Genomic DNA, 24,819 nt, shown 5'->3' with positions numbered 1-24,819 from the left:
TATTTCTCAGCAGGATCTCCTACTATGGTGACTATCGACATTGAGGTCCGGAGTATGAGTCAAATATCAGAAATGGACATGGTAAGTTTTCGTTTGGTTATATGTGAATATAGTATATACATATATAGTATATATATTATATATATATATATATATATATATATATATATATATATACACATCATACAAATAATAAAAGAACCTCACTTAAACATGATGGTATATAACGGACATTTTTATTTGCAAAAAATTACAAGCTTTCATGGGCTAACTGCCCCCATCAAAAGATAATCGTCCGTTACACACCATACTGTTTAAAATGAGGTCATGTTATGTATATAATATATTATATATATAATATATATATATATATATATATATATATATATATATATATATATATATATATATATATATATACATATATATATAATGTTTGATCTTAAATCACCAAAGGTAAAAACCTGATGATTATGCAAACAAAGTTACAGCCACGAACGAAAAAGCGAAACGATGAGATACTGAGTACTTTAGTCATATTACCAAGACATGGTAATAAGGCGAAATACTTTTCCTTCGTGGCTGTAACTTTGTTTACACACACACACAATTATATATATATATATATATATATATATATATATATATATATATATATATATATCTATATCTATATATATATATAATCACTGAGGTGAGTATCTAAATTCACTGTGAGTCACCTTTGCAAATATGTATGTGTGCATATGTATGTATATATACATATACGGGGCATGGCATCCTTGGCTAATGGCTATTATCCGATTAGGATCAAATAACAATTAGCTTAAACCTAATTTAACATTAATGCTCGATTTCCCTAGTTAAAAACTATTCCTCCTGTTGTATTTCTCAAAATACCCTTTACGCATGATTCATGACTTCAGCAAATCCTACAAACGAAGAATATACAATTATTTTAACTGACTTGGATGACTGGGTCTTCAAATGTGATGTGCTGCCTTTCCGTGTAGATGAATTGACACATTTACACTGGATTGTTGAAGACAACTGACTGATAAGTTTCAAAATAAGCGTCACTTTTCAAAATGATTTAATGCTGATATACATCTAGGTGTCCTACAGAACTTTCTAGAAGACAGTTGTTTAATAGCAAACAGTGGGATGGGATGTAAAATCTAGGTCAAAGACCAAGCGCTGGGACCTATGATGAGGTCATTCGGCGCTGAAAGGGAACTTGAGATTAAAAAGGTTTGATAGGTGTAAGAGGAGGTAAACAACACAGTTGTACTCAAACAATTGTTAGGAGAGATTTGAAGAAAGTAAGATGGAAGGAAGAGAATATGAACGGGGGTACAGTAAAATGAATGAAAGGGGTTCCAGCTAAAGGCCAACCACGGGAGAAAGTTACAAAGTGCAGGAAACTGTCAGTGGTTTTTCAGAAAAAAATTGCATCGCATCAAAAAGAAAGAAAGTAATATGAACCTTTACTACCAAGACCGTTGGAGCAAGGAAATAAAATTCGTAATTCAAAAATCGAAAAACAAAAATAATTTAAAGGGTTCAGGAGAAACCCAAGAGCGTTTGGAAACGTCTAAAAATGTTATATTTTTATCATTATGTTGTTACTAAAATGCCCCTACTAAATTTGACACTAATGCCTTTCATTCGCTTTCCATTGCAATTACTTTATCTACCACAACTATACGTTGATGCCTTTGATCTTGTCATGCTAATCCCTGTGGTACTTTAGTTCCTTGAGTTTGACCACTCTAACTCATTCCTACTCCAGTATCAATAAAATTCTATATTTTTTCCCAATTTCCATTGTTTTTATAATGATAATTCCTCTGGTACTTTAGCTCCATAAGTTAGACCACTAGTACTCATTCCTAATCTTGTATCAACAATTCTATTTTTTCCAATTCCCATTGCTTTTATATTGCTAATTCCTCCTGTAATTTAGCTCCATAAATTAGACCACTGCTACTCATTCCTATACTTTTATCATTAAATTTCCATTTCTGCTCATTTTCCATCATTTCCACTGCTTTTATAATATTAATTCTCCTGGTTAATTCTCTCTTTAGTTGCATGGGTTAGAAAAGTGGTTCTAATTCCTATTCTTGCATCATTTAAGTCTTGTTTCTGCTCATTTTCCATAATGTCCAATGCTTTTATAATGCTAATTCCTCTGGTACTGCATTTCCATAAGTTAGACCACTGGTATTCACTCCTATTCTTGCATCATTAAAGTCTTGTTTCTACTTATTTTCCATAATTTTCACTGCTTCTATCATATTAATTCTCCTGGTTAATTATCTCTTTAGTTCCATGAGTTAGACAACTCGTACTCATTCCTATTCTTGCATCAATAAAGTTCTGTTTCTGCTCATTTCCCACCATTTCCAGACATATTCCATGGACTGCTACTTCCGCCAATCGTGGGTCGACGAGCGCCTCGCCTTCTCGGACCTGGACGAGGCCTTCACGCTGTCGGTAGCGGTGCTGGAAAAGCTCTGGAAGCCCGACACGTTCATCTACAACGGCAAGCAGAGTTACGTTCACCTCCTGACCACGCCGAACAAATTCTTCCGGCTCTACCAGAACGGCAAGATTCTTTACTCGTCCAGGTAATTGGAGGAATGTGATGTTTTCGACCGCCTAACCCTGTTGCCCTGATCTGTTTGTGTGTATGGTGTTTTTACGTTACATTGAACCAGTGGTTATTCAGTTACGGGACCAACGTTATCCTGATTTGGTTTCTCCCGTTGCCTTGGTTCTAGGTAACAAGAGAAACAAAAATAAATAAATAATAACAGTAATAATAACCAAAGAATCATTTGAAATCTTGATCCCGAAAATAGACCCCTCTTAAGGTGGTCTCGGTATAAGGCTGTATGACCCGCGGCCCGTGAAACTTTAACCACAGCCCGGTGGTGGCCTATCCTACAGCATTGCCAGACGCACGATCATGGCTAACTTTAAACTTAAATCAAATAAAAACTATTCAGGCTAGAGGGCTGCAATTTGGAATGTTTGTTTGTTTGCTTGTATAGTGTTTTTACGTTGCAAGGGACCAGTGGTTATTCAGCAACGGGACCAACGGCTTTACGTGACTTCCGGACCGCGTCGAGAGTGAACTTCTATCACCAGAAATACACATATCTCACTCCTCAATAGAATGGCCGAGAATCGAACTCGCGACCACCGAGGTGGGACGCCAACACCATAGCAACCACACCACTGATGCGCTATTTTTTTTTTTTTTTTTTTTTTTTTTTTTTTTGATGATTGGAGGGTGGATGGTCAACATACCACTTTGCAGCCCTCTAGCCTCAATAGTTTTTAAGATCTGAGGGCGGACGGACGGACACATATATATATATATATATATATATATATATATATATATATATCTAATATATATATTTTGTGTATATTATATATATATATATATATATATATATATATATATATATATATATATACCCATCCCAATAAGTTTCAAAAACTAAAAAGGAGGAGGAAAAGGGGGAAAGGGCCAGAAGAACCTGACGATCAGCTTTTGTTCTTACTTAACTCCCAAACAAAAACAGCGTCCTTAAAATATATGTTAGACAACGTAAACAAAACATTCAGAGTTAAGAACCTTACGAACTCTTAAAACATAAACCTGGCTTATCTCAAGTTCCTCATCTCACAGCCACTAGTGGCGCCTGTTGAGAAAATGAAATGTACACGAGTAAGAGGGAAGAAGTGGGGATAAAGAAGGTCAGCGAAAACAAGTGGAAGAAAGAAAGAAACGAAGACAGAAAGTCAGGAAGGGGGACATTTTCCTTATGGGAAGAAAGGTTTGGATCAGGGAGGAAAGGGTAAACAGATCTAGGGAAATAAGAAGGAGGATCTGGAGGAAGTATTGCCAGGGGGTGGGAAACTTGAAGGATAGAGAGAGAGAAGCAGACGAGAAGGACGGAGAGCAGGAGAAGAGAGAGAGAGAGAAAACCCACGTTTCTGTTGAGGAGGGTGGAAGTGATGCTAACCCCTAACCCCAATGTGGTGCTAGCAGGAAAGGAAGAATGGATCGCAAATATATAGAGAGAGAGAGAGAGAGAGATGAGAGAGAGGAAGGAAGAAGAGATGAGAAGAGATCTCGAGGCTATAACAGTAATGAAGTCAAGGAGGCGGTCTCCAGTCACCCTTGTGTTAAACAACAAACTCTGTCACGCAAAACCTCATTTCAACTCTCTTCCCTTACAACTTTGATGAAGCAAATACCGACTGGGATTCGGTATTGACGTGACTGGCCAGAGAGAGAGAGAGAGAGAGAGAGAGAGAGAAAAGAAGACTGATCGTCTTGCAAAAAAATGTTTTTGACCCTGGCATAGAGGGGGTAAGTAAGCAAAAAAATGAAGTAAGTAAGATGAGGGGGTTATCTCCACTCTCCACTCCGCTTTTTCTCCCCATTCCAGACGATGAGTGTTTTCATAGACTTTCATAGTCTTTTATTTATATTCTCTCCCGAGAGAATAATACATGACGAAAGAACGGTGATATTCCAGCATCCTCCCGTGACCGACAGAACAGCAATTGTGAGAGAGAGAGAGAGAGAGAGAGAGAGAGAGAGAGAGAGAGAGAGAGTCTTGCATCAACCTCCCCCCCCCACCCCCCCCCCCCCCCCACCCCTCCTCCCCCTCAACAAAGGAGATGAAGATTCTCAATGCAAAAAAAAAAAAGGGGAAAAAGAAAGAAAAAGTATTTTCGATTGTGCATTGTTGACAAAAGGTGGAGGAAGGGGATGGAGGGTGAATAGGAAGGTAGAGCAAGGTGGCGAGTGGGGAGGGGAGGGCGGGGAGGGGAGGGTGGAGGAGATAGTATAATACACACACAGAGACACACAGACAAGCCACAATATCAACAACAGCAATATATTTCACATAATAGGCCAAGGCACATATTCTTCCAGGTTGGTTGTTGTCTCTTGTGGGTTTTGAGGAGATGGCAGTTCTAGTTTGTTTCCAAGTTGGCACAAGATATTTGGCATATATATTATATATATATATTATATATATATATATACATACATATATATATATATATATATATATATATATATATATATATATATATAACATGTGTTATATACATGATATATATGTATTATGGGTGTATCTATACCTATAAATAACTACATATATGTGTATTTACAAATACAAGATCCCGTGTGTGTGTGTGTGTGTGTGTGTGTGTGTGTGTGTGTGTGTGTGTGTGTGTGTGCAGATACGTGAGGCTAATCACTCAAATATCACTCCGTCCCCTTTGCGTCAATATTCGAAATTTCCCCAATATTATTTAGAGGGAAGCTTAAATCCTTTCGTGAGATCATGTTAATTAAGCAGAGGACTCTAAAGAGGCTTTGGAATATGTTTTTTTTTTCCTTCAGGCAGGGAAATTAATATTCCCTTGTGCTTCTAAGTACGGAATGTTTTTATCTATTTATTCACTAACTTTATTTTTTTCTTTTCTAATAACCAATCTCATCTTTCTTGATTTCGTATTGCTTTCTGTTACTTCTTCTCTATGAACACCGAAATTTATTCATGGTTTTATCTACTCATCTATTGTTTATAATTTTTTCTTTCTTTTCTTGTTTCGCAGTTTCCTATTACCTTCTGTTACTACCTTAAAATGAACACCATATTTTTGGGAGCTGGAATTTCGAGTAATTGGTCCCTGTGGGCTTGTTCCTTATGAATAAGGTTTATCTTCTGGATAATAATAATAATAATAATAATAATAATAATAATAATAATAATAATAATAATAATAATAATAATAAGGATATGGGATATGACAGAAGAAATTGTACCCATAATCACAGGAACACCAGGCTCGATCCCAAGATCCCTGAAAAGGAATCTGGAAAAACTAGATGCTGAAGTAGCCCCAGGACTCGTGCAGAAGAGTGTGCTCCTGGAAACAGCGCACATAGTAAGAAAAGTGATGGTGGACTCCTAAGGAGGCAGGATGCAACCCGAAACACCACGCTATAAATACCACCCACTCGAATTGGAGGACTATGATAGACCAAAAAAAAAATAATAATAATAATAAGTTTAAAAATTAATCTAAACAGAGAGCTCTCTGCCGCGTCAGGAAGTAAGGTAAATAACCGGGGCACACATGACCTACTATGAAATTCAGGGCCTCTGTAACACGGTTTTTTGGATTTTGCTCCTTATCAAAGGCATCGGAGGTAGCTGAAAGTTGACATATGTATATTTTACAACTACACACAAATTTTGTCAGCATTATCAATAACCTAAACCCGATAGTTTTAATTTTCATAGAGTAAAAATGATCTAGCCGAAGCCATGGCCAATGTTTGCGAGCCAAGAGTCGAAAAACATTCATTACGTAAGCAAGGTAAACATCGTTTTACGAAATGTTGCCCCGCCCATCCAATAGACAGAAATCCATTCACCTTATTCCATCGGCTCTGAAACCCATAGTAGTCAAGAATGGCTAACAGGATTTGGAATTGTTCCCGTGGCTGCAAAACTGCATTTGTCTTACGACTTGCAACTTTATACAGTCAAGAGAAAGCCCGTGGCCATACTTACTATAGTCTGAATAGGTAATTATTCAGTTTCTAGTTTAAATCCAATGTTTATGGTCTGATTTGTATTTAGCGTAACGTGATTATAATACTTGTAATGTCATTCAGGATTTCGAACATTTCCATTAACTATTCACTATGCCACCAAGAGAGAGAGAGAGAGAGAGAGAGAGAGAAGAGAGAGAGAGAGATTGTATGTAAACAGTCTTTATATAACTATTTTTGTTAAAATAAGATTTTTATCCAAAGTAAATACAAGCTTACATGTGCTAAAACCTCCAGCAGACCAACGGATCATCCGATATAATTTTTTTCGTCTTCTTTAGTCTGTACGACCATGTTGGGTATTAAGACTTTATGAATGGCGGAAAGATACATAGATGTGGGTGGGGTATCTGTGCTAGCGTAGTAATACTACTGTAGCAGTAGTGCCGCAAAATTAGTAATAGCAGCAATATACATGAATTAAAACGTTTTAGGCCGCCAACTGCTGGGATCCCTGAGGATCATTTAACACTTCTTACAACTACTCGAGAAATGAGTTTTTATAGCCAGAAGTTAGATTTTCTAATACAGCAATGGCAATGATAGCCTTCATTGTTATCCTGAATTATAACGAGGCCAAAGTGGGTGGAGCCTCATGACGTCATCATTCTGACGATAATTATTGGTGAAGGTTTAAAGCCAAAATACGATAACGTCTATTTTTTTTTTTTTTTTTTTTGTAAATAGGTAGATAGCCGATAGATAAAATTGCTTGACATTGGATACAGCAGTTATCAAATCAAGCTTGTCTACTATGTCTTTGAAAATTACCAACTATTCCCTACATCTTGTCAATCTGATTGTGACCTATAAAGTAATTATAATTTCTTAGGACACTTATTTTGGGAGTTAGACTAATAATCAAAGTGTTTTTGTATTTATTAACATATTTTGTTGGTTTGTTCATTATGACAATTATCAGTGGAGAGGATTCAGAGTTCTTAAAGGTGTACTGCTTTGCGTATTTAAATTTTTGTTTTTGTCATTGTTGCCAGAGGTATAGCCTTCGTTACGTATAGCCAATCATCCATCGAGAAAGAGGGAAGAAATGCTGTCATAAGTTACGCAACGAGTGCGTTCGAAACCTTATCTCTGAGTAAGCTGGCCCGTCTTCAAAAAGGGTCACTTTTACATTATAAGTACCAAATTTATTCAACCTACGTAATGCAGAATACAGTCAAAATTTATGTGTAGATATAATGTGTATGCTGAATAAGCGTTATATCTATGAAATGCATAGATAAAAAGTTATTGCCAAAAAACCGTGTTACAGAAGCCCTGAATCTCATAGTAATGATGACATTACGTAGTGTCAGATAACATCACGGTACAACCCCTTCCAAGCAAGTTCTGTATCTTTGTATAAGCGTAAGCAATCGTAAATAACCGGTGAGCATCTGTTCTAAGGAGCGGTTCTTCTACATGAAATGGAATGCGATCTCAAATTTAGGCCAAAAGCCAAGCGCTGGGACCTACTACGGTGAGGTCATTCAACGCTGAAAGGGAAACTATTCCATTCCATTCTCTTGAGTGGGTCACCCGTCGGGGGGAGGTAATTTAATTGTACAGTGCACTAACCAGCGATGGCAATGATTAAATCAGATTTAATCAAGTGATTAAATCATTGATTTCATTAAAAAATAATTATTGTTTATTATTTTTTTATTGTTTAAATTTGACAACAAACAAATTGAAAAATATGGTTTGGAGGTTAATAAAAACTTGAGCATAACTGTGCTGCATCGATTTATTTTGATATAAAAAAAAAAAAATTCAAGTACATCCTTTAGGCCAGAACTGGAAACCTAAAAGATAAATCAATAGTAATTCTGTCATAAAATACATTTTGAGTAAAAAAAAACTGAAAAAAACTCGAACTAATCAAAAACACCAAATAAATAAATAATCAAATAAATTTAAAAAATCAAATAAATCACTGATTATTTTTTAATAAAAAAAATATTAAAAATCACCAACCCTGATTGTACTCTTCTTTTTCTGAGACTGAATTTTATTTCTCCAGGTTAACCATCAACGCCAATTGCCCTATGAACCTGCAGGACTTTCCAATGGACATCCAACACTGCCCTCTGAAACTGGGATCGTGTAAGTATCTCTCTCTCTCTCTCACTTTTTAGGCAAACATTCCGTTTGATTATTTCTCTCTATTTCTCTTTCTGCATAGGTAGTACCCCTCTCTCTCTCTCTCTCACTTCAGGCAAACATTCCGTTCGACTATTTCTCTCTATTTCTCTTTCTGAATAATACCGCATAATACATCTCTCTCTCTCTCTCTCTCTCTCTCTCTCTCTCTCTCTCTCTCTCTCTCATTAATCTTCCACTTCAGGCAAACATTCCGTTTGACTATTTTTATTTCGCTTTCTGCATAATATTAAATCTCACATCCCCACCCTCTCTCTCTCTCTTCTCTCTCTCTCTCTCTCTCTCTCTCTCTCTCTCTCTCCTCTCTCTCGTTTGCCAAACTTGTCGTGTGAGTTTTCCTTATGACAAAAAAAAAATCTGCTTAAACCATTCTAATTTGACACAACACTGTTAAGCAAATACCGGAACTGGAATAGAAAACTTAGGTCAAAGGCCAAGCTCTGGGACCTACCTTTGAGGAGGTCATTCAGCGCTGAAAATAATGTTGAAACAATTGCTAGGAGAGGTTTGGGGAAAGCAAGATGGTAGAAAGAGAATGTGAACGGAGGTACAGTAAAAGGAATGAGAGGGGTTGCAGCTAGGGGCCGATGGGACGCTGAAAAGGACCTTAAGTAATCCCCACAGTGCACCAAATGAGGTGCACTGACAGCACTACTCCCCTACGGAATAAATAAATTATCGTTTATGACCTTTCACGCATTGGTCGTTTATATTCAGTATGTGTTGAAATTTTTGTGTGTACCTAAGTAAGGAAGGTCATTGCTTGTTTGACCCTGTTTGACTCCGAGTTAAGAATACTTGTATCTAGCAGCTAAGGTTGCATCCCATGCATAAAATCTAAAAGAATGCGCCTTCCATTTCAACGTTCCTCTTTTATAGAATAAAATCAAGTCCAAAATACTAGGTAACAACTTATTAATAAACCTTAACCTGTGAGAATACAAACACACAAAATATACATGCAGGCACGACGTGCAGGCACGACGTGTAAATACATACATACCTATATATATATATATATTATATATATATATATATATATATATATATATATATACTGTCTATATATACACATAACATGTCTGTGTGCTTGCATTCCTAAAATTCACATGTATAAGAAAATACATATGTAAAAACAACTCAACTTATTATAACTATAACATTGCGTCTAGTTGATAAGAATACCAACAAAATGCATCCATATATATTATATACCTTATATATATATATAATCTATATATATATATATATATATTATATATATATACAGACAGGTAAACAGATAGACATTTCAGATCAAGACGAAATCCACGTAGAGTACTATACTTACCAAGCGCTTTACCGGCAGTCGCGTACACGACCCGTGACGTCATCTACCAGTGGAACCAAGACCGCCAGGTGGTCATCGCCAGTGACCTGATGCTGTCCCAGTTTGACCTCATCGCTGCCCCGTCTGGAAGGGAGAACACGACCAGGAGATCAGGTTAGTTTCACGCTCTTTACTGACAGATTTGTATATTTGTTGACCTATAGGTTTATAGGCATATATAGGCTTTACTTAGATACTCGCGGCAATTGATTTTAATTAAGCGAGCTGATTGGTCAAGCTGGTTTGATTTCAGTGCGCAAGAGAATGCTTACGGATTAGAAGAATAGGTCAAAGTAAGTGCAATATAAATGTGAATTCATTACAGATTATAATATATATATATATATATATATATATATATATATATATATATATATATATACATAATATATACTATATGTGTATGCATATATATATATATATATATATATATATATATATATATAAATATACATACAACATATATATATCATATAGATATTATACATATAAAATATTTAATGTATTATATTTATATATATACATATATATGTATAAATATAAACACAAATATTTTTAATGTATATATACAATATATATATATATATATATATAATATATATATATATATATATTATATATATATATATAGTATATGTATATATATATATATATATATATATCTATATATATATATATATATATATATACATATAACTGTAATGAATACACATTTACCTAGTATTTGCACTACCTCGATGCATCAGTGAACAGACTTAGCATAACTCCAGATTCCAACTCGTGTCAATCAACCCCACGAAATCGATCCTTATCATCAGCAGGAATCCCTCTCTTGAGAAGATAAGGGACAGACAACCATTCTGAACGACACCTCAGAGCCAATCGTGCTTTGAACTCCTAATAAAATCTCGAGGTTCACAAAACACTTTTGTTCTTAGGTCGTTCGAGAACAAGAGAGAGAGAGAGACATTTGCCAAAATTTCCTGTGTCATTTTTTCTGTTTTTGTTTCTAGTTTATTAAACTTCACATTCACTATCTCATTACATACAACAGTACGCCGTCCTATCAATGTTTTTTTTTTTGTTTGTTTGCTGATGGTAATGCGGCTTTTGGGATGACAGAACAGAAAGTAAGCGCAAGGTTTAAGTCAGATATCAAACTAGCTGCAAGTCTAAATCTCCATACACGTCCAAAACTGTCATCCCAATATATATATATATATGTATATATATATATATATAATTATTATATAATATTATATTCTATATATCAAATTATATAAAAGAATGGTTAATGAGAGTATGAGATTTAATCTTAAGTGGCTGAATGAAAGTGTATTAAAAGTACTGATTAAAAAATATATTAAAAGGCTTATTTTTAGTTTTAAAAAAATTAAATTTTTTTCCAATGACTCTGCTGTGTGTTGACACTTTCGTACCGAGTTGATAATAATGATCGTGCCTAGAATTTTAGATTACCACATGAGGTCTGCTCTGTGTGTGTGTGTGTGTGTGTGTGTGTGTGTGTGTGTGTTCATGTTAATTCAATTTTACGTTGCACATTTTACCCTTTTTACAGGAACTCCCCAAAAATATGTTTTCTTCATTTTAAGTTAATCACTAATGAACTGTTATTAAGACTTATGTGTAAATATATCTCTGGGACATTCGTGATGGTATTATGTAAGTTTATGATAAAAATCAAAGATATTTGACATTTTTTAGAATAGGAGTCACAGTTTACATGTTGACGGTGAACGCGTTACTTGCGAATACTAAATTGTTATAAAGACAAATAATATATGTACTTTTGTATATATGGTATATGCATATATATATATATATATATATATATATATATATATATATATATATATATAATTCTATGGTACATATACGAGTATTAATGCCAGTATTATTCAGTACGTTCAGGAGAAACCTACAATATACTGAACATTTAATACAACGCTATAAAAGTCAGCATGTTTACAAATTATTGACAAACAAATATATGTGCCCTGTCCGGGACATGCAAAGGTTTCACTAAACCCTACCTATAATGGTGCAGTATTTTTCGAAATTGTACATTTAAAATGCTCTCTGCCAATGAAATTATTATTGTGAGGTCAGGGAAAGGGAAAAACGTTTTTGAGTGAAATGAGATTAGAATTTAACTTCATTTGATGATTCGATCAAATTCGATCATCCTTTTCGGTCAGACATTGATTTAGAATATTGTTTTCGGATCTTTCTTCGATCGTGACGCCCAAGGGTTTCATACCGGTATGTATCCACCTTTGCAAAGGCGTATTTAGTAGACAAGCCCGTTGGGGATGACCTTAAAAACAAAACAAAAAGCTGTCAATATCATAAAGATAATGAACACCTTCCCCCCCGGAATATTGCGAATTTTTCCACTGTGACTCTACTGCCACCATAAATTAATGTGACTTTTTTTTTCCCTAGACAAAATTGTCGCTTTCTTCCTGTGACATTTTTTCCTGCGAGTTTATTACCGGCCACCGAAAACCCATAGGGTCACTATCTAGGGATTTTTTTCTTTTTTTAGGAATCTCATCCAACGACAAGGACCTTAAATCGAAAACTATTTATCGATCAGCAATGTAATTCGTCTCTGTAGGAGAGCAGTATCGTGAATTTACATACCACCGGTCGAAAACTCAAAGAAATAATTTTTTGCCAAGAGAATGATAAAGCTGGCAAATTATTTACAGAATTATGTCAAGGGGGATGGGATATAATTTAGGGTTCAGTTCACAAGGCAATGACTACATTTTACACAATATCTTTTTTTTTCTTCTTCTTCTTTTGACGACACCAAAACAATTTGACTTTTTTATTTCGCCATTTTTTGTCTTTTTTTCCTTTTTGTCCATAATGGTGTTTACGCGTCATGGCAAGGTTTTGCCTTTGTTATGTATGAGTTTTTTTTTTATTATTATTTTTTAAGCTGTTACTTTTGGTTTTCACCCAGCCATTCTGGTTAAATGTCGAACGTGAACGAATGTGTTTTGTATATGTTAAATGTCTGTATAACCTAATGTTACTTTGTATCCATATACATATACACGCTTTGACTAACGAGCATTTCATACATAAATAAATGTACATATATATTACGTTATATATATATATATATATATATATATATATTAAAGATATATAGATTATATATATATATATATATATATATATATCTATATATATATACATATATAGATATACATATAGATACAGGCACACATACACAAACACACACGTATATATTATATTATATTCATATATATTTAGATAAACTAACGCACATACACACATATTCAACTTTTATTAGGTAGAGGGCTGAACTCTGGTCATCAAATTCTCTTGGAAAATGAGTCGAATTCAACCCTTTATCCTGAAAACACAAAATACTATCAATGCTTATCTCGACCTTATCACAGACTCGTGCCAGTGACACCTATACGTGGGTGTATCTGTTTGAGGTATTGCAGATCACGTTTAAAATACTTCTGTCCTTGGATAACGTCCCAACAGTACTATGATAACACTTAAAATACCGGTACTCAACAGCCTAACTACTGAACTGGTCACCTACTCAGTCATACGAATTCAAGGTTTTTTTTTTTTTCATCAGAAATTCCTACCCCCTTAAACTTCAGTGTAAATCGGAGGGGGGGGAAAAAGATATCCTTCAGAAATGGGGAAATTAACGATAGGATTTATGCGAAGGAAATGAATCACTGCTTCCCAGACTTTAGTGGAACTAGTGCAAAGGAACTGTGCAACTATAAAACTAATATATTAGCTTAATTTACATTGTCTTTCTAATATTTAATTATTCATGGACACTATTATACTGTCTGAGTCACATGATTACCAATATATATAACACACACACACACACACACACACACACACACACACACACATATATATATATATATATATATATATATATATATATATATGTATGTATATATACAAATGCATGCAGCGCATAAGATTTTACATGGATATATCTTCATATGTATTTAAACATACACAAACAAACGCGCTGTACATGCACGACCACGCACACACGAACACGCACAAACATATACATATATCATATATCTTCTTATATGTGTGTACCTATATGTCTATATACATACATACACCTACATGTATACTATTATATATATATATATATATATATATATATATATATTATATATATATACATATTATATATATATATAATGTATAAATTTACATAATCTTACATGAACAGATGGACATAATATACAGTCAACAAAAACTTTGTTTGCAGTGGAAATGTTTGTTCAAACCGTTTCTACTATTGAAGTAGGAAATAATGTCTTGCACTACACTAAAAAGGTAGTCAAACCGTACAGATATATATATATATATATATATATATATATAATATATATATATATAGAGAGAGAGAGAGAGAGAGAGAGAGAGAGAGAGAAGAGAGAGAAGAGAGAGAGAGACGAGAGAGAGAGAGAGAGAGAGAGAGAGATTAATGCAACATTCTGTGCATGTATATTCCATGTAACTCACAACGCACTTTTAGTAAAATCATTCACCAAAACCAACCTTTCAGTAAAATACTGGTTCACAGTTACGCAGGAAGTTATGGTTCTCCCACTAGGCCAAATTCAAAACCTGAGCCATTCCTTCCCTAATAATTTAAGAAAACTTAATACATAAAGCTATAATTAACGTAGATACGATATGAAACACACCATGCTGAATTTGTGTCATTAACTTGAAACAAAGTCATTTTGAATAAGGGAATTGTGCCAGTAAATTCACAACTAGTACTACAAGCTTAGTCAAGTACCTATACTCGGTTTTTCTCCATCTGTCCATCCGCCTGTGGTGTTTGCGTATGGTAACACTGCCTCCCGGGCTTTAGATAGTTACATTCAGCTTACATTCAACAATAATAACAATATCCTATTTCGAATATTAACGGTGTAATTCGCATACAGTAAATTATTAAAACACTTTTCAGTTGCAAATGTACACCCAGATATCCTTTTATTTACCTAAAACCTACACATAGCGTAACTATTTAAAGCCCGGGACGCAGTGTTACCATACAAAAACACCACAGGCGGATGGACAGATGGAAAAAAAACAGAGTATAGTAAATCTCATTCATATATATACTTTGCCCATACTCTACACGTGTATTATGTATGTGTAATAGGTACAAGAATAACGTGGCATGTTTAGTTAAGGAAATACATGTGTGTGTGTGTGTGTGTGTATGTGCATACAGAAACATAACTGATACACAGCCAATGTGATCATGTGATGTGTTGAGTCTAAACATACCGATACAGAACTAGTGTGATCATGTTATGTTTTGATTCTAGACATGCTGATACACAGCCACGGTGATCAAGTGTTGTGTTGAGTCGAAACATACTGATACATAGCCACTGTGATCATGTGATGAATTTAGTCTAAACATACTGACACAGAGCCACTGTGATCATGTCATGTTCTGATTCTATGTGATGTGTTTGTGTGACTTGAGTCTATGTGTTGGATCTAAACATAAACTGATACAGAGCCACTGTGACCATGAGATATGTTGGGTCTAGAGATATATAAGTTAAGTATTCAGGCCTGCCTGCCCAAGCCAGGCAAACTCCCTCAGAGCAATCTACCTACAACTACTACCCACCCCCTTGCCTTTGCTGCCTCCTATAGGAACCTACTCGACCCTCCTGGCTTCATTTCACCTACGCCGGCGTATGGGTTATTTTATCATCCAAGTGTACGCACCCTGCGTGCTCATCAATGTGCTGTCTTGGGTGGCCTTCTGGATCAACCGAGAGGCTACCTCGGATCGTGTGGCCCTCGGTAAGACAACGTTCATAGAATAATATAAGACTCCTCGTCGCCATCATTCCTGTCCACCCCACCAACAACACCACCCTCCTCCATTTGGGAACGAAAACACGCACTTAGATATACACCCAACAATATTCTCGCAAAAAAAAAAAGTGTGTACACAATTGGTGTTGTTGTTGTTGTTATTGTTTTTCGCTGTTGTTCAGCTGGTGTGTGTGTGCGTTTTTTTTTTTTCTAAGGTAACCTTGTGTTGTTCCTTAGAACCTCATGACTGTGGCGGCCTTGCATAAGTCACTACTTACTAATAACTCGTTCTGAGGATGTTGTTGAATTCTGGCATGTAATTTTTTTTTTTATGTGACTGCAAATTATTATGTGTCCTCCACCAACGCCCCCACCCCACCCCCCCAAAAATGAGTCTCAATACCAGTCATGTGATTAGAGGTAACAAAAATGCTGATTTGAATGCGGTCTATGAAATCCTCCAACCTTTCTTTGTCAGTTTCACTATTAAGACGATTCTCTTCCAAGATGGTAACTCTCTCCTTATAAATGGGGAAACATAGGCCTATAATGATTCTGCCTCTCTGGGAATGCTTATTCCATTAGGCTTAAAGACACAAGTTGTTAAGTCTACTATTTAAACACTTTAATATTTCTAAGGCTGCATTTTCTTTCACGTTGTGCGTCATAGTAATAATAATAATAATAATAACAATGTGTAAATAAGACAAACTTGAAACGTATGGAAGAATATTAAACCAATTTATATTTGTTCATCTCCGAAGTGAGTTATCAGCGAGTCCTGATTTAAACATATTTAAACTAAAAGGCTTATGTATTTAGACATACAAAAAAACATTAGTGAAGACAGAAACATTTAGTCAATATGAATCGGAACCATAGGAAATTGGTACGGAAACAAATCGGTTAAATAATAAAAAGAAAAAAAAAACAACGTACGAGCCGGAAATAAACAAATCGAAAATTCCACCATCGAGACCTACAATGAAGAAAGAGACAAATCACGTTGATATCGTTTGTTAATATGATTTTTGGGGGCTAAAATCTATAGAAAAGTATGTAGTATACAAAGCAGTATGGATAAGACAACTGGAGAAATTTGCCGTCTTTTGTTTAAACATAACGAAATAGTTTACCCTTCCTGCTAGTTTTCATTAGACCTCGTGACTCTTTTTTAGGAGGCTTTTCCCCATTAAAAGAAAACTGGCTTCGTGCTTCACCTACACAGGCCTGCTATAAGCTAGGCTAACTTCCAAATGCCAATAAAACCATACCTTATTTTTGTCCACTGGTGAGTAAGAAATGCTCTATTTGATTGTTAGTGAGAGGATGTAACGTAAATACAGGAGTAGTTTCATAAAGTGTCACGAATAACGCGGTTAAATACCAGGGTTACACTTTACTGACTTCAATGGACAACTGATCACTATAGAGTTACTACTACTACCAAACCTCGACTTCATTTCTGAGTATTACCAACCCTTGCGCTAATACAGTCGGTTAAAATCACCTAGCGGATGTTAACAACATATTTTATACGTATGTATGTATGTATGTATGTATGTATGTATGTATGTATGTATGTATGTATGTGTAGTTTCCATAGTTTGTGAAAAGCCAATCTTACTTTTTTCATTGGCAGTTACCTGTGGTTGGCAGCCCTTAAATGATAGTTGCTGGATCCCGTAATGAATTCAATGCGGTCTTTATATGCAAAACAGATATTTTTCTGCCCAACAAATTCTTCAAAGAAAGTGCAAGCCTTAGAAATGTTAATTCATCGGGTATCGGTGCTTCCAAATACGTTTGTTAAGAAGCGAATTAACCATCTTGGAAGGTATTATCATTCGTTGTAAGGCTGCCATTTTGAGGCAACCTAGACTCGCTGTATTCAGGATGCATTTTTGTGCACGCGAATTATGTCACGACACCATTCAGGTAGGTAGAAATGGCGGCTCGAGGAAACAAAGTCTGTCTATTGCTGCATTGAAGAGTATTAGCCCATGGATGTTGCTTTTTTTCAAAGTTTTGAAAACTTTTTTTGCGGGAGAATATTTTTTGATTACGCAATACTATACTCTGCCAAGCATGTGTCTCCCTCCCCCCCTCCCCCAACACCCAGTCGTCCCTTGTTTATTGTCTATTTATTTTTTCTAAGCCCCCCCAGGTTCATATGAAAGGATCAACACACAAAGCAATCAAGTCTTGATGCGACTTTGCACTTTTATCATAGTCACTGGTACGGCCTTGGGTGTCATTTAAAATCTTCTAAAAACAAATCCTCTTTACAACAGAGGTTTCAAAGCACTTCTTGGGAAAAAATACAACTACGTGACTGCTTGTCATCATTATTTCTTTAATAATTATTTCATACGTGTGTTGTAGAAGTTTAATGGCTGTTCAATGTACTCTCAATATCCACTTTATGACGATGTCCACCTGAAATCACCAGGGCCTGATGTTTAAATGTTACCTGAAGTCTTGTGGAGTATGTATTCTGGTTTCCATAGACCAATGTGAATTGACCAACTTGGAGAATTGTACAAACAATTCAAAATTGAGGCGATTCAGTACATTTTCTTTCATATTCCCAATAATGTTGATTCAGATTCTGCAAAGAGATACGTACTCCACGCAACTTCAAGCATATTGCTATTGATATACTATGTTCTCCAAGCTTCATGATTTTTTTCTCTCTCTCCATTTTAGCCTGGGTTTAGCTTATTTCCGAATTCTTCGTATCTTGCGGCTTTTTGTTTTCTGAACAAGACCTTGATCTGCCTTGCTTAGTCCTCAAATGATATTTTTTTTAATAGCCATTTCCTTCTTGACCCGAACAACAACAAAAAGTCAGACCGACTTGTATTTTTTGCACAGATTCAGACAACTATGAACATGAGCATGCATCTGTATTTTTTTTTTCTTAGTTTTTTTATTATTCCCTTCTTTTTACTCACACTTCTACGTGTATGTTTGTCATTGTTGGTTTTGCAACCTGCAAACGTTGCAAGCTTTCGAATCACAGTGTCCATGAGAAACGTTTCTTTAGTTCTTTCTGTCTGTGTGTGTCTGCATCGGCCTACATGATGCTTTCTTCCTTTCTTTTTGTATCACCCGCTACGGATCACCTTCGTCCCTCTTCCCCACCAGGAGAATATTCAACACTGATGGCAAGTTTTTATCTTCAGCGACACATGGGTAACTTCTTAATCCAGGTGTATGGCCCCTGCATGCTGTTGGTGGTGTTATCCTGGGTCTCCTTCTGGCTCAACAGGGAGGCTACCTCGGATAGGATTTCCCTTGGTACGTACAAACTCTCCACAGCTTCTTTCCTTAACTGTAATGTAGGAGTTTCAAACTGTCAGCGTAGCTGCATCTCAGGAGTATTGCCTCTTTTTTAGGGAAGTGTAGCTTTATAGATTTCGGCAGCATTTAATTTTTAATCCCACTTTGATCCAAGGCTTTGTCAGTTGTGGAATTTATTAAAAACGATTTGTTGTATTGGTAGTGGGTACCACTTTCAAGCTTCTACTAATATAGAGAAACTAGGTACAGTAAAGGATTTTTAAAGATAAATGCTTATAGCCTACAGATTAATTTTGCATAAATGACAATTTTAGCTCTTGTTGCATTATACAAACATCCATCCATCTGGCAAAAGTTCCCTAGAATCAAGATCATATTTGAACAACTGATACAAAACACTTGCAACTTGCTTGCTTTCTAACTGCCATGGATGACAAGATGATGCAGCGTTAGACCAATCTTAAGTAACAGCCATTGCGAAACGATAGATAGTTATAAAAGATAGTAGAGATCAACTATGCCTAATTATCCAGGGATGTAAATTCCTCTCCAGTCAGGAGGACATCTGATAATCAAGTCTTTTTCCTTTTTTTCAGATAATGTAGAAACGTGGCCTGTTTATCTGGCTAAAGCCAACGTACAACCTGAAAGAAGATATACGATATTCCATGCATGCTTATATCTGTTTTTAACAAAGATCTTAGCAAAGATGGCTTCGTCATGACTTACTTATACTTTAAGTGTTCCCAAATCTATTTTCAAGATATTATGCAGGTCATGAATTAAAACTAAATTAACAATGAATAAAATAGGAAATGTGCCTGTCCCAAGTTCACACTAAGGCACACACATAGGCCTATGTATATGTGTGAGTGAGTGTGTACATAAACAGGCAGACGGTACCTAGACCTAGATATTTATGAGACTGTTTCTCCACGTTTTTCTGAGTCTGATCGAAGGAATCTGGTTCTCTCACCTCTTAGGAATCACTACTGTCCTCACCATGACCTTTCTGGGCCTTGAAGCGCGGACGGACCTTCCAAAAGTTTCTTACTCTACGGCGCTCGACTTGTTCGTTTGGCTGTCTTATGGCTTCATCTTTGCGACCATCATCGAGGTAGACCTTTACGTCAGAATGCAAGTCGATCATACATCTCTCTTTCAAGAGAGTGTTTGTGTAATGATTATAATCAAAAGCTAGAAACAAATCATTAACTCTAAACATTCTATTAGGTTACATATGTTACAGACTATTTCATGCAATGAGGTTAGGTTTCATGTTTATCATATTTATTTTGTCCTAATCGCACTAATCCTTTTTTTATGCAGTTTGCTTTCGTTCACGTCTTCACGAAAGTAGGCTCAGGGGAGATCTACTTATCTGACTCAAGTTCTGAAGCAGATTCGGAGGAAGAGGAAGACGGAGAGGATGATAATGACGATGATGAGATCCAGGTTCACTCGGAGGTGAGAGAGAGAGTATGAGTGATTTAGTGTATAGGCCTATGTTCCACGAAAAGAGAATGGAAATGGAATCAGCGAACACTAAGCAATCTTTTCGTGATCACTTCAATTTTAGCAGATAATATACCAAATAAAGAAGAGTAGGCCTATGTATTTGTACTTCGTCCAAGCTTGCATGCAAAGCAATGTATTATTCCGCCATACATATCCCCGAAAAATAATGATTCTAACTGACTAGATTCTATGACCACAAGAAAAGAGCATTGCAATATTTGTAATAATATAGACAATGTAATTTCGCCACGTGAGGCAGGTACAGTATCTTTTCTATGAATAACTCTTTATACTGCTTTGTTTTTAGAAACCCAGGCTAGGCTTAGACTCATTTACGTGTACTTTCTTAGAGGTCTTTTCAAGCTAAGAGCAAGACAGTATTATAATTCCTAATTTGTAATCCATGGGCCTAATTTTTATGGGTAGAAGAGACTTCCTCCCCTGACAGAGGAAAGACTAATAATTTGATTTAGTGTGCCTGTTGTTTAAAGATGAATAAACGTCTTTTTTTTAAGTAGTATCAAAAGCAGTTTTTCTTCTAGATTCTTGACTGATCAGTCAATTTTCTTCAGCATTAAGAATTAGTTATGATTCCATAGTTGGCCATCATACAATAGCACGCAAGAAAATTATATTCACCTTTTTAAATGTTCATTTTGGTAAAACTAAAAGAAGTCAAACCAGCTTCATTTTTAAGTAGACCCAAAAAAGAAAATTGTTTTTTGTAACAGTTGACCTAGCGTATTAGATCATCCTTAAGAAAAACACAACGCTAGCATTAGTACCATTAACCAGGCATTGTTTTGTTCATTGTTTTTTTGCTTTTGAACCAATGACGAATTTTTCCTTCGTAGCCTTTAGCCAGTTGCACAGTCATCCCGGTCAGTCAGCGCGAAGAGCAGCAAATGGTCTCCGCAGACGACATCGCCATCACCCAAGGGCACAACGGCGTTGGGACTTCCAGGGTCGTCCACGTGACGACTCCTTACAACTCCCTGCCCAGAGCGACGATCTGCTCTCGGATGTCGTTCATCTGTCGCAAGCCTAGTCGGCGGCAGTCTCACGCAGGCATCGTCAATGTGTCGCCCCTTCCTCATGCTAAGGTTGTATGTAGAAGAAGTCTCTCTCTCTCTCTCTCTCTCTCTCTCTCTCTCTCTCTCTCTCTCTCTTCTATTACAACCTTATGACCTAATCTCTATCAAGTTGCAGGAGTTCCATTCTCTCTCTCTCTCTCTCTCTCTCTCTCTCTCTCTCTCTCTCTCTCATTACAACCTTATGACATCAATCTCTATCAGTGCAGGAGTTCCATTTCTCTCTCTCTCTCTCTCTCCGCCTTGTGTGTGTGTGTCCATTACTGTGATTGCATTTCTCTATTGACTACCTATTTCCACCATGACTATCACCGCGTTCAGAACGCAGTCATGAAACCACTCCTTTTCCGTTGCAGCAAAGTCACGCGAGCTTGGAGAGGCAGCCGAGGCAGCGCCCTCAGCAACTGGACATCCGCTCCCGCCGGAGTCGCGGCAGCAGCAGCAGCAGCCGCAAGCAAGAGCCCCAGAAGAATAAGAAGAAGAAGAACGCCAAGATGTCTCCCCTCCAGCAAATGAACTCGGTTTCGCACATCGACGAAGTTTCCCGCGTCTTGTTTCCGCTGTCGTTTCTCTGCATCAATTTCATTTACTGGTACACATTCCTCTCTCACTCTACTCGGCTTCAGGATAACCTTTAATGGTCGATTGTCGATTATCTAGCGGGAGATTACATTTACATAGGCCTAGGCCTCCGTAAAAAAACCTCTGTGTGGAAGTGATATCTAGCGTCAGATTGTATTTACATACATAGGCCTTGGTCTCAAAAACCTCTGCATGGAAGTGCTATCTAACAATAGGGGGAATTTACACAGGCCTAGGCCTCCTCAAAACCATCTGTATGTAAATGCTATCTAGCGTCAGATCGTATTCACATAGGCCTTGTCTCCTTCAAAAACCTCTGCATGGAAATGCTATCTAGTGGGAGATTGTATTTACATATAGGCCTAGGTCACTGCAAAAACCTTTGTATGGAAATGCTATCTAGCGGGAGATTGTATTTACATAGGCCTAGGTCTCTGCAAAAACCTTTGTATGGAAATGCTATCTAGCGGGAGATTGTATTTACATAGGGCTAAGTCACCACAAAAACCTCTGTATGCAAATGCTATCGAGCGTCAGATTGTATTTACATAGGCCTTGTTCTCCTCAAAAACCTCTATATGGAAATGCTGAATCTTCGACCTACTGGTGCTGTCGTATACACTGAATGTTTGACAATGAATAGCCTGAGCCAAAAAAAAAAAAAAGTATATGTATTGAATTATCGCAATATTTTCGTATGCAAACGATATAATCAAATATTTCATCATATATGTATATAAAGGGAATTCCCTGTCGTTTCTTTCCGACCTATATATTTATATGGAACAAAAGCATCATATAGAAACACAAATTTATCTATCAAGATGTAGTTTATTTAGATTTATTGAGCTTTGTTGCTAGTGTCAGCGTTGTATAGAATTTACGAACACGCTTGCGAAAGCTGAGCTTATTCACCAGTCGTATGTGAATGACATATACGTACATACATGCTAACACACATAAACACACGGAAAAACATTTAAAATTTGCATACGTACACACACAAATTTACACACATACATGCAAAACTGTAGGGATGGCAAATAAAGCCTGAATGTATTTTTGTTAATCTGTATTTATTTATTTTGAATATACCTATTCTTTTATAATATTGAGGTTAACTATATATATATATATATATATATATTATATTATACATATATGTGTATATATACATATTATATACATACATATATATATATATATATATATATATATATATATAAATATATATATATATATATGAATTGTTCCAAACCAAAGAGCTTGATCTAGTCATGTAAGAGATAAAATAAAAAAATTCTATTCGTCAATCCCTATGGAAGTTGGACTTATTTACCTGCAAAAAAAAAAAAATGTTCTCGTGAATTATCATATCTATACTTAACTTAGATTAAAACAAAATTACAATATGCAAGACCACTTATACCGCAAAATATATACACTTAAATCATGCTTCATTCGTTCATTATATATACAATATGTTGTATTAGAACGGTTATGCAATATAATGTCAAATGCTTGAATTGTCCGTCACTCCCTGTTAAACGTAATGCTGGCTGAGACACAAAAGATCTTAACTCTCTCTCTCTCTCTCTCTCTCTCTCTCTCTCTGAATTATTTAATTTCCGAAGGAAAATTGGCTCTGCAATGTAGCTACTGCAATTTCTTTACCACAATCAACATTATTGGCAATATAAAGGTGTTGATAAACTCATCATCAAATCAAGAGCGGGTAAAACGTGGCTTGGGCCTCTTTTCCCCTACCCACAGCCCTCAAAAAAGGCAACCATCTCAACGTCATTGTAATTCAAATCTTTATCAGTTTGGGGAAAAAAAGACTTGTCCTACGATCGGGGAAGATTTAGAGGAGGTAGTTGCAAGAAGTCGCCGGAGAAAGAGATAGAGGGAACTATCCATCAGTTTTCTCATCAAATTCTTATTGACCAATAAGTAAAAGGTTTTTTTATTCAACGTATATCGATCCATGTATTATTGCCACCGTTGATGCATTAATGATTGAAGATTTTAATCGCCTGATAGTCAGTAAATCTGCTAAAAACTAGAAAATCTTCCTCCGGTCATGCATGTATATGAACAACGATGCTTGCTCCCTTGTGATTGTATACACTTTAGACTTAGAGCGTGCCCCTGAATATATGAATGAGAATCTGTGTGTGCATGTGTGTATGTGTCAATGTGTGTGT

General features: G+C 36.0%; 1 protein-coding gene across 4 annotated transcripts in view; it reads left to right on the top strand.

Moving 5' to 3' along the window:
* Positions 1-23,753, top strand: part of LOC135196411 (gamma-aminobutyric acid receptor alpha-like) — a 23,857-nt gene extending 104 nt beyond the window's left edge. Inside the window, exons 1-9 of one of the 4 annotated variants that reach the window (XM_064223215.1) lie at positions 1-81; positions 2,413-2,633; positions 8,688-8,770; positions 10,176-10,310; positions 15,948-16,100; positions 20,405-20,538; positions 20,751-20,888; positions 21,794-22,045; positions 22,387-23,753. The exon at positions 1-81 is cut by the window's left edge and continues 104 nt beyond it. In XM_064223215.1, the coding sequence (XP_064079285.1) occupies positions 25-81; positions 2,413-2,633; positions 8,688-8,770; positions 10,176-10,310; positions 15,948-16,100; positions 20,405-20,538; positions 20,751-20,888; positions 21,794-22,045; positions 22,387-22,668 (1,455 nt within the window). In that variant the 5' untranslated portion in view covers positions 1-24 and the 3' untranslated portion in view covers positions 22,669-23,753. Of the gene's footprint in view, positions 82-2,412; positions 2,634-8,687; positions 8,771-10,175; positions 10,311-15,947; positions 16,101-19,265; positions 19,419-20,404; positions 20,539-20,750; positions 20,889-21,793; positions 22,046-22,386 lie in introns of all 4 variants that reach the window. The other 3 variants (XM_064223214.1, XM_064223216.1, XM_064223217.1) reach the window with 3 other exon arrangements.
* Positions 23,754-24,819: the final 1,066 nt, after the last annotated feature.

Source organism: Macrobrachium nipponense, chromosome 17 (genome assembly GCF_015104395.2).
Source record: "Macrobrachium nipponense isolate FS-2020 chromosome 17, ASM1510439v2, whole genome shotgun sequence".
NCBI lineage: Eukaryota > Metazoa > Arthropoda > Malacostraca > Decapoda > Palaemonidae > Macrobrachium > Macrobrachium nipponense.
Note: the sequence above shows the minus strand (reverse complement) of the source record. Positions and strands in the feature narration are given on the sequence as shown.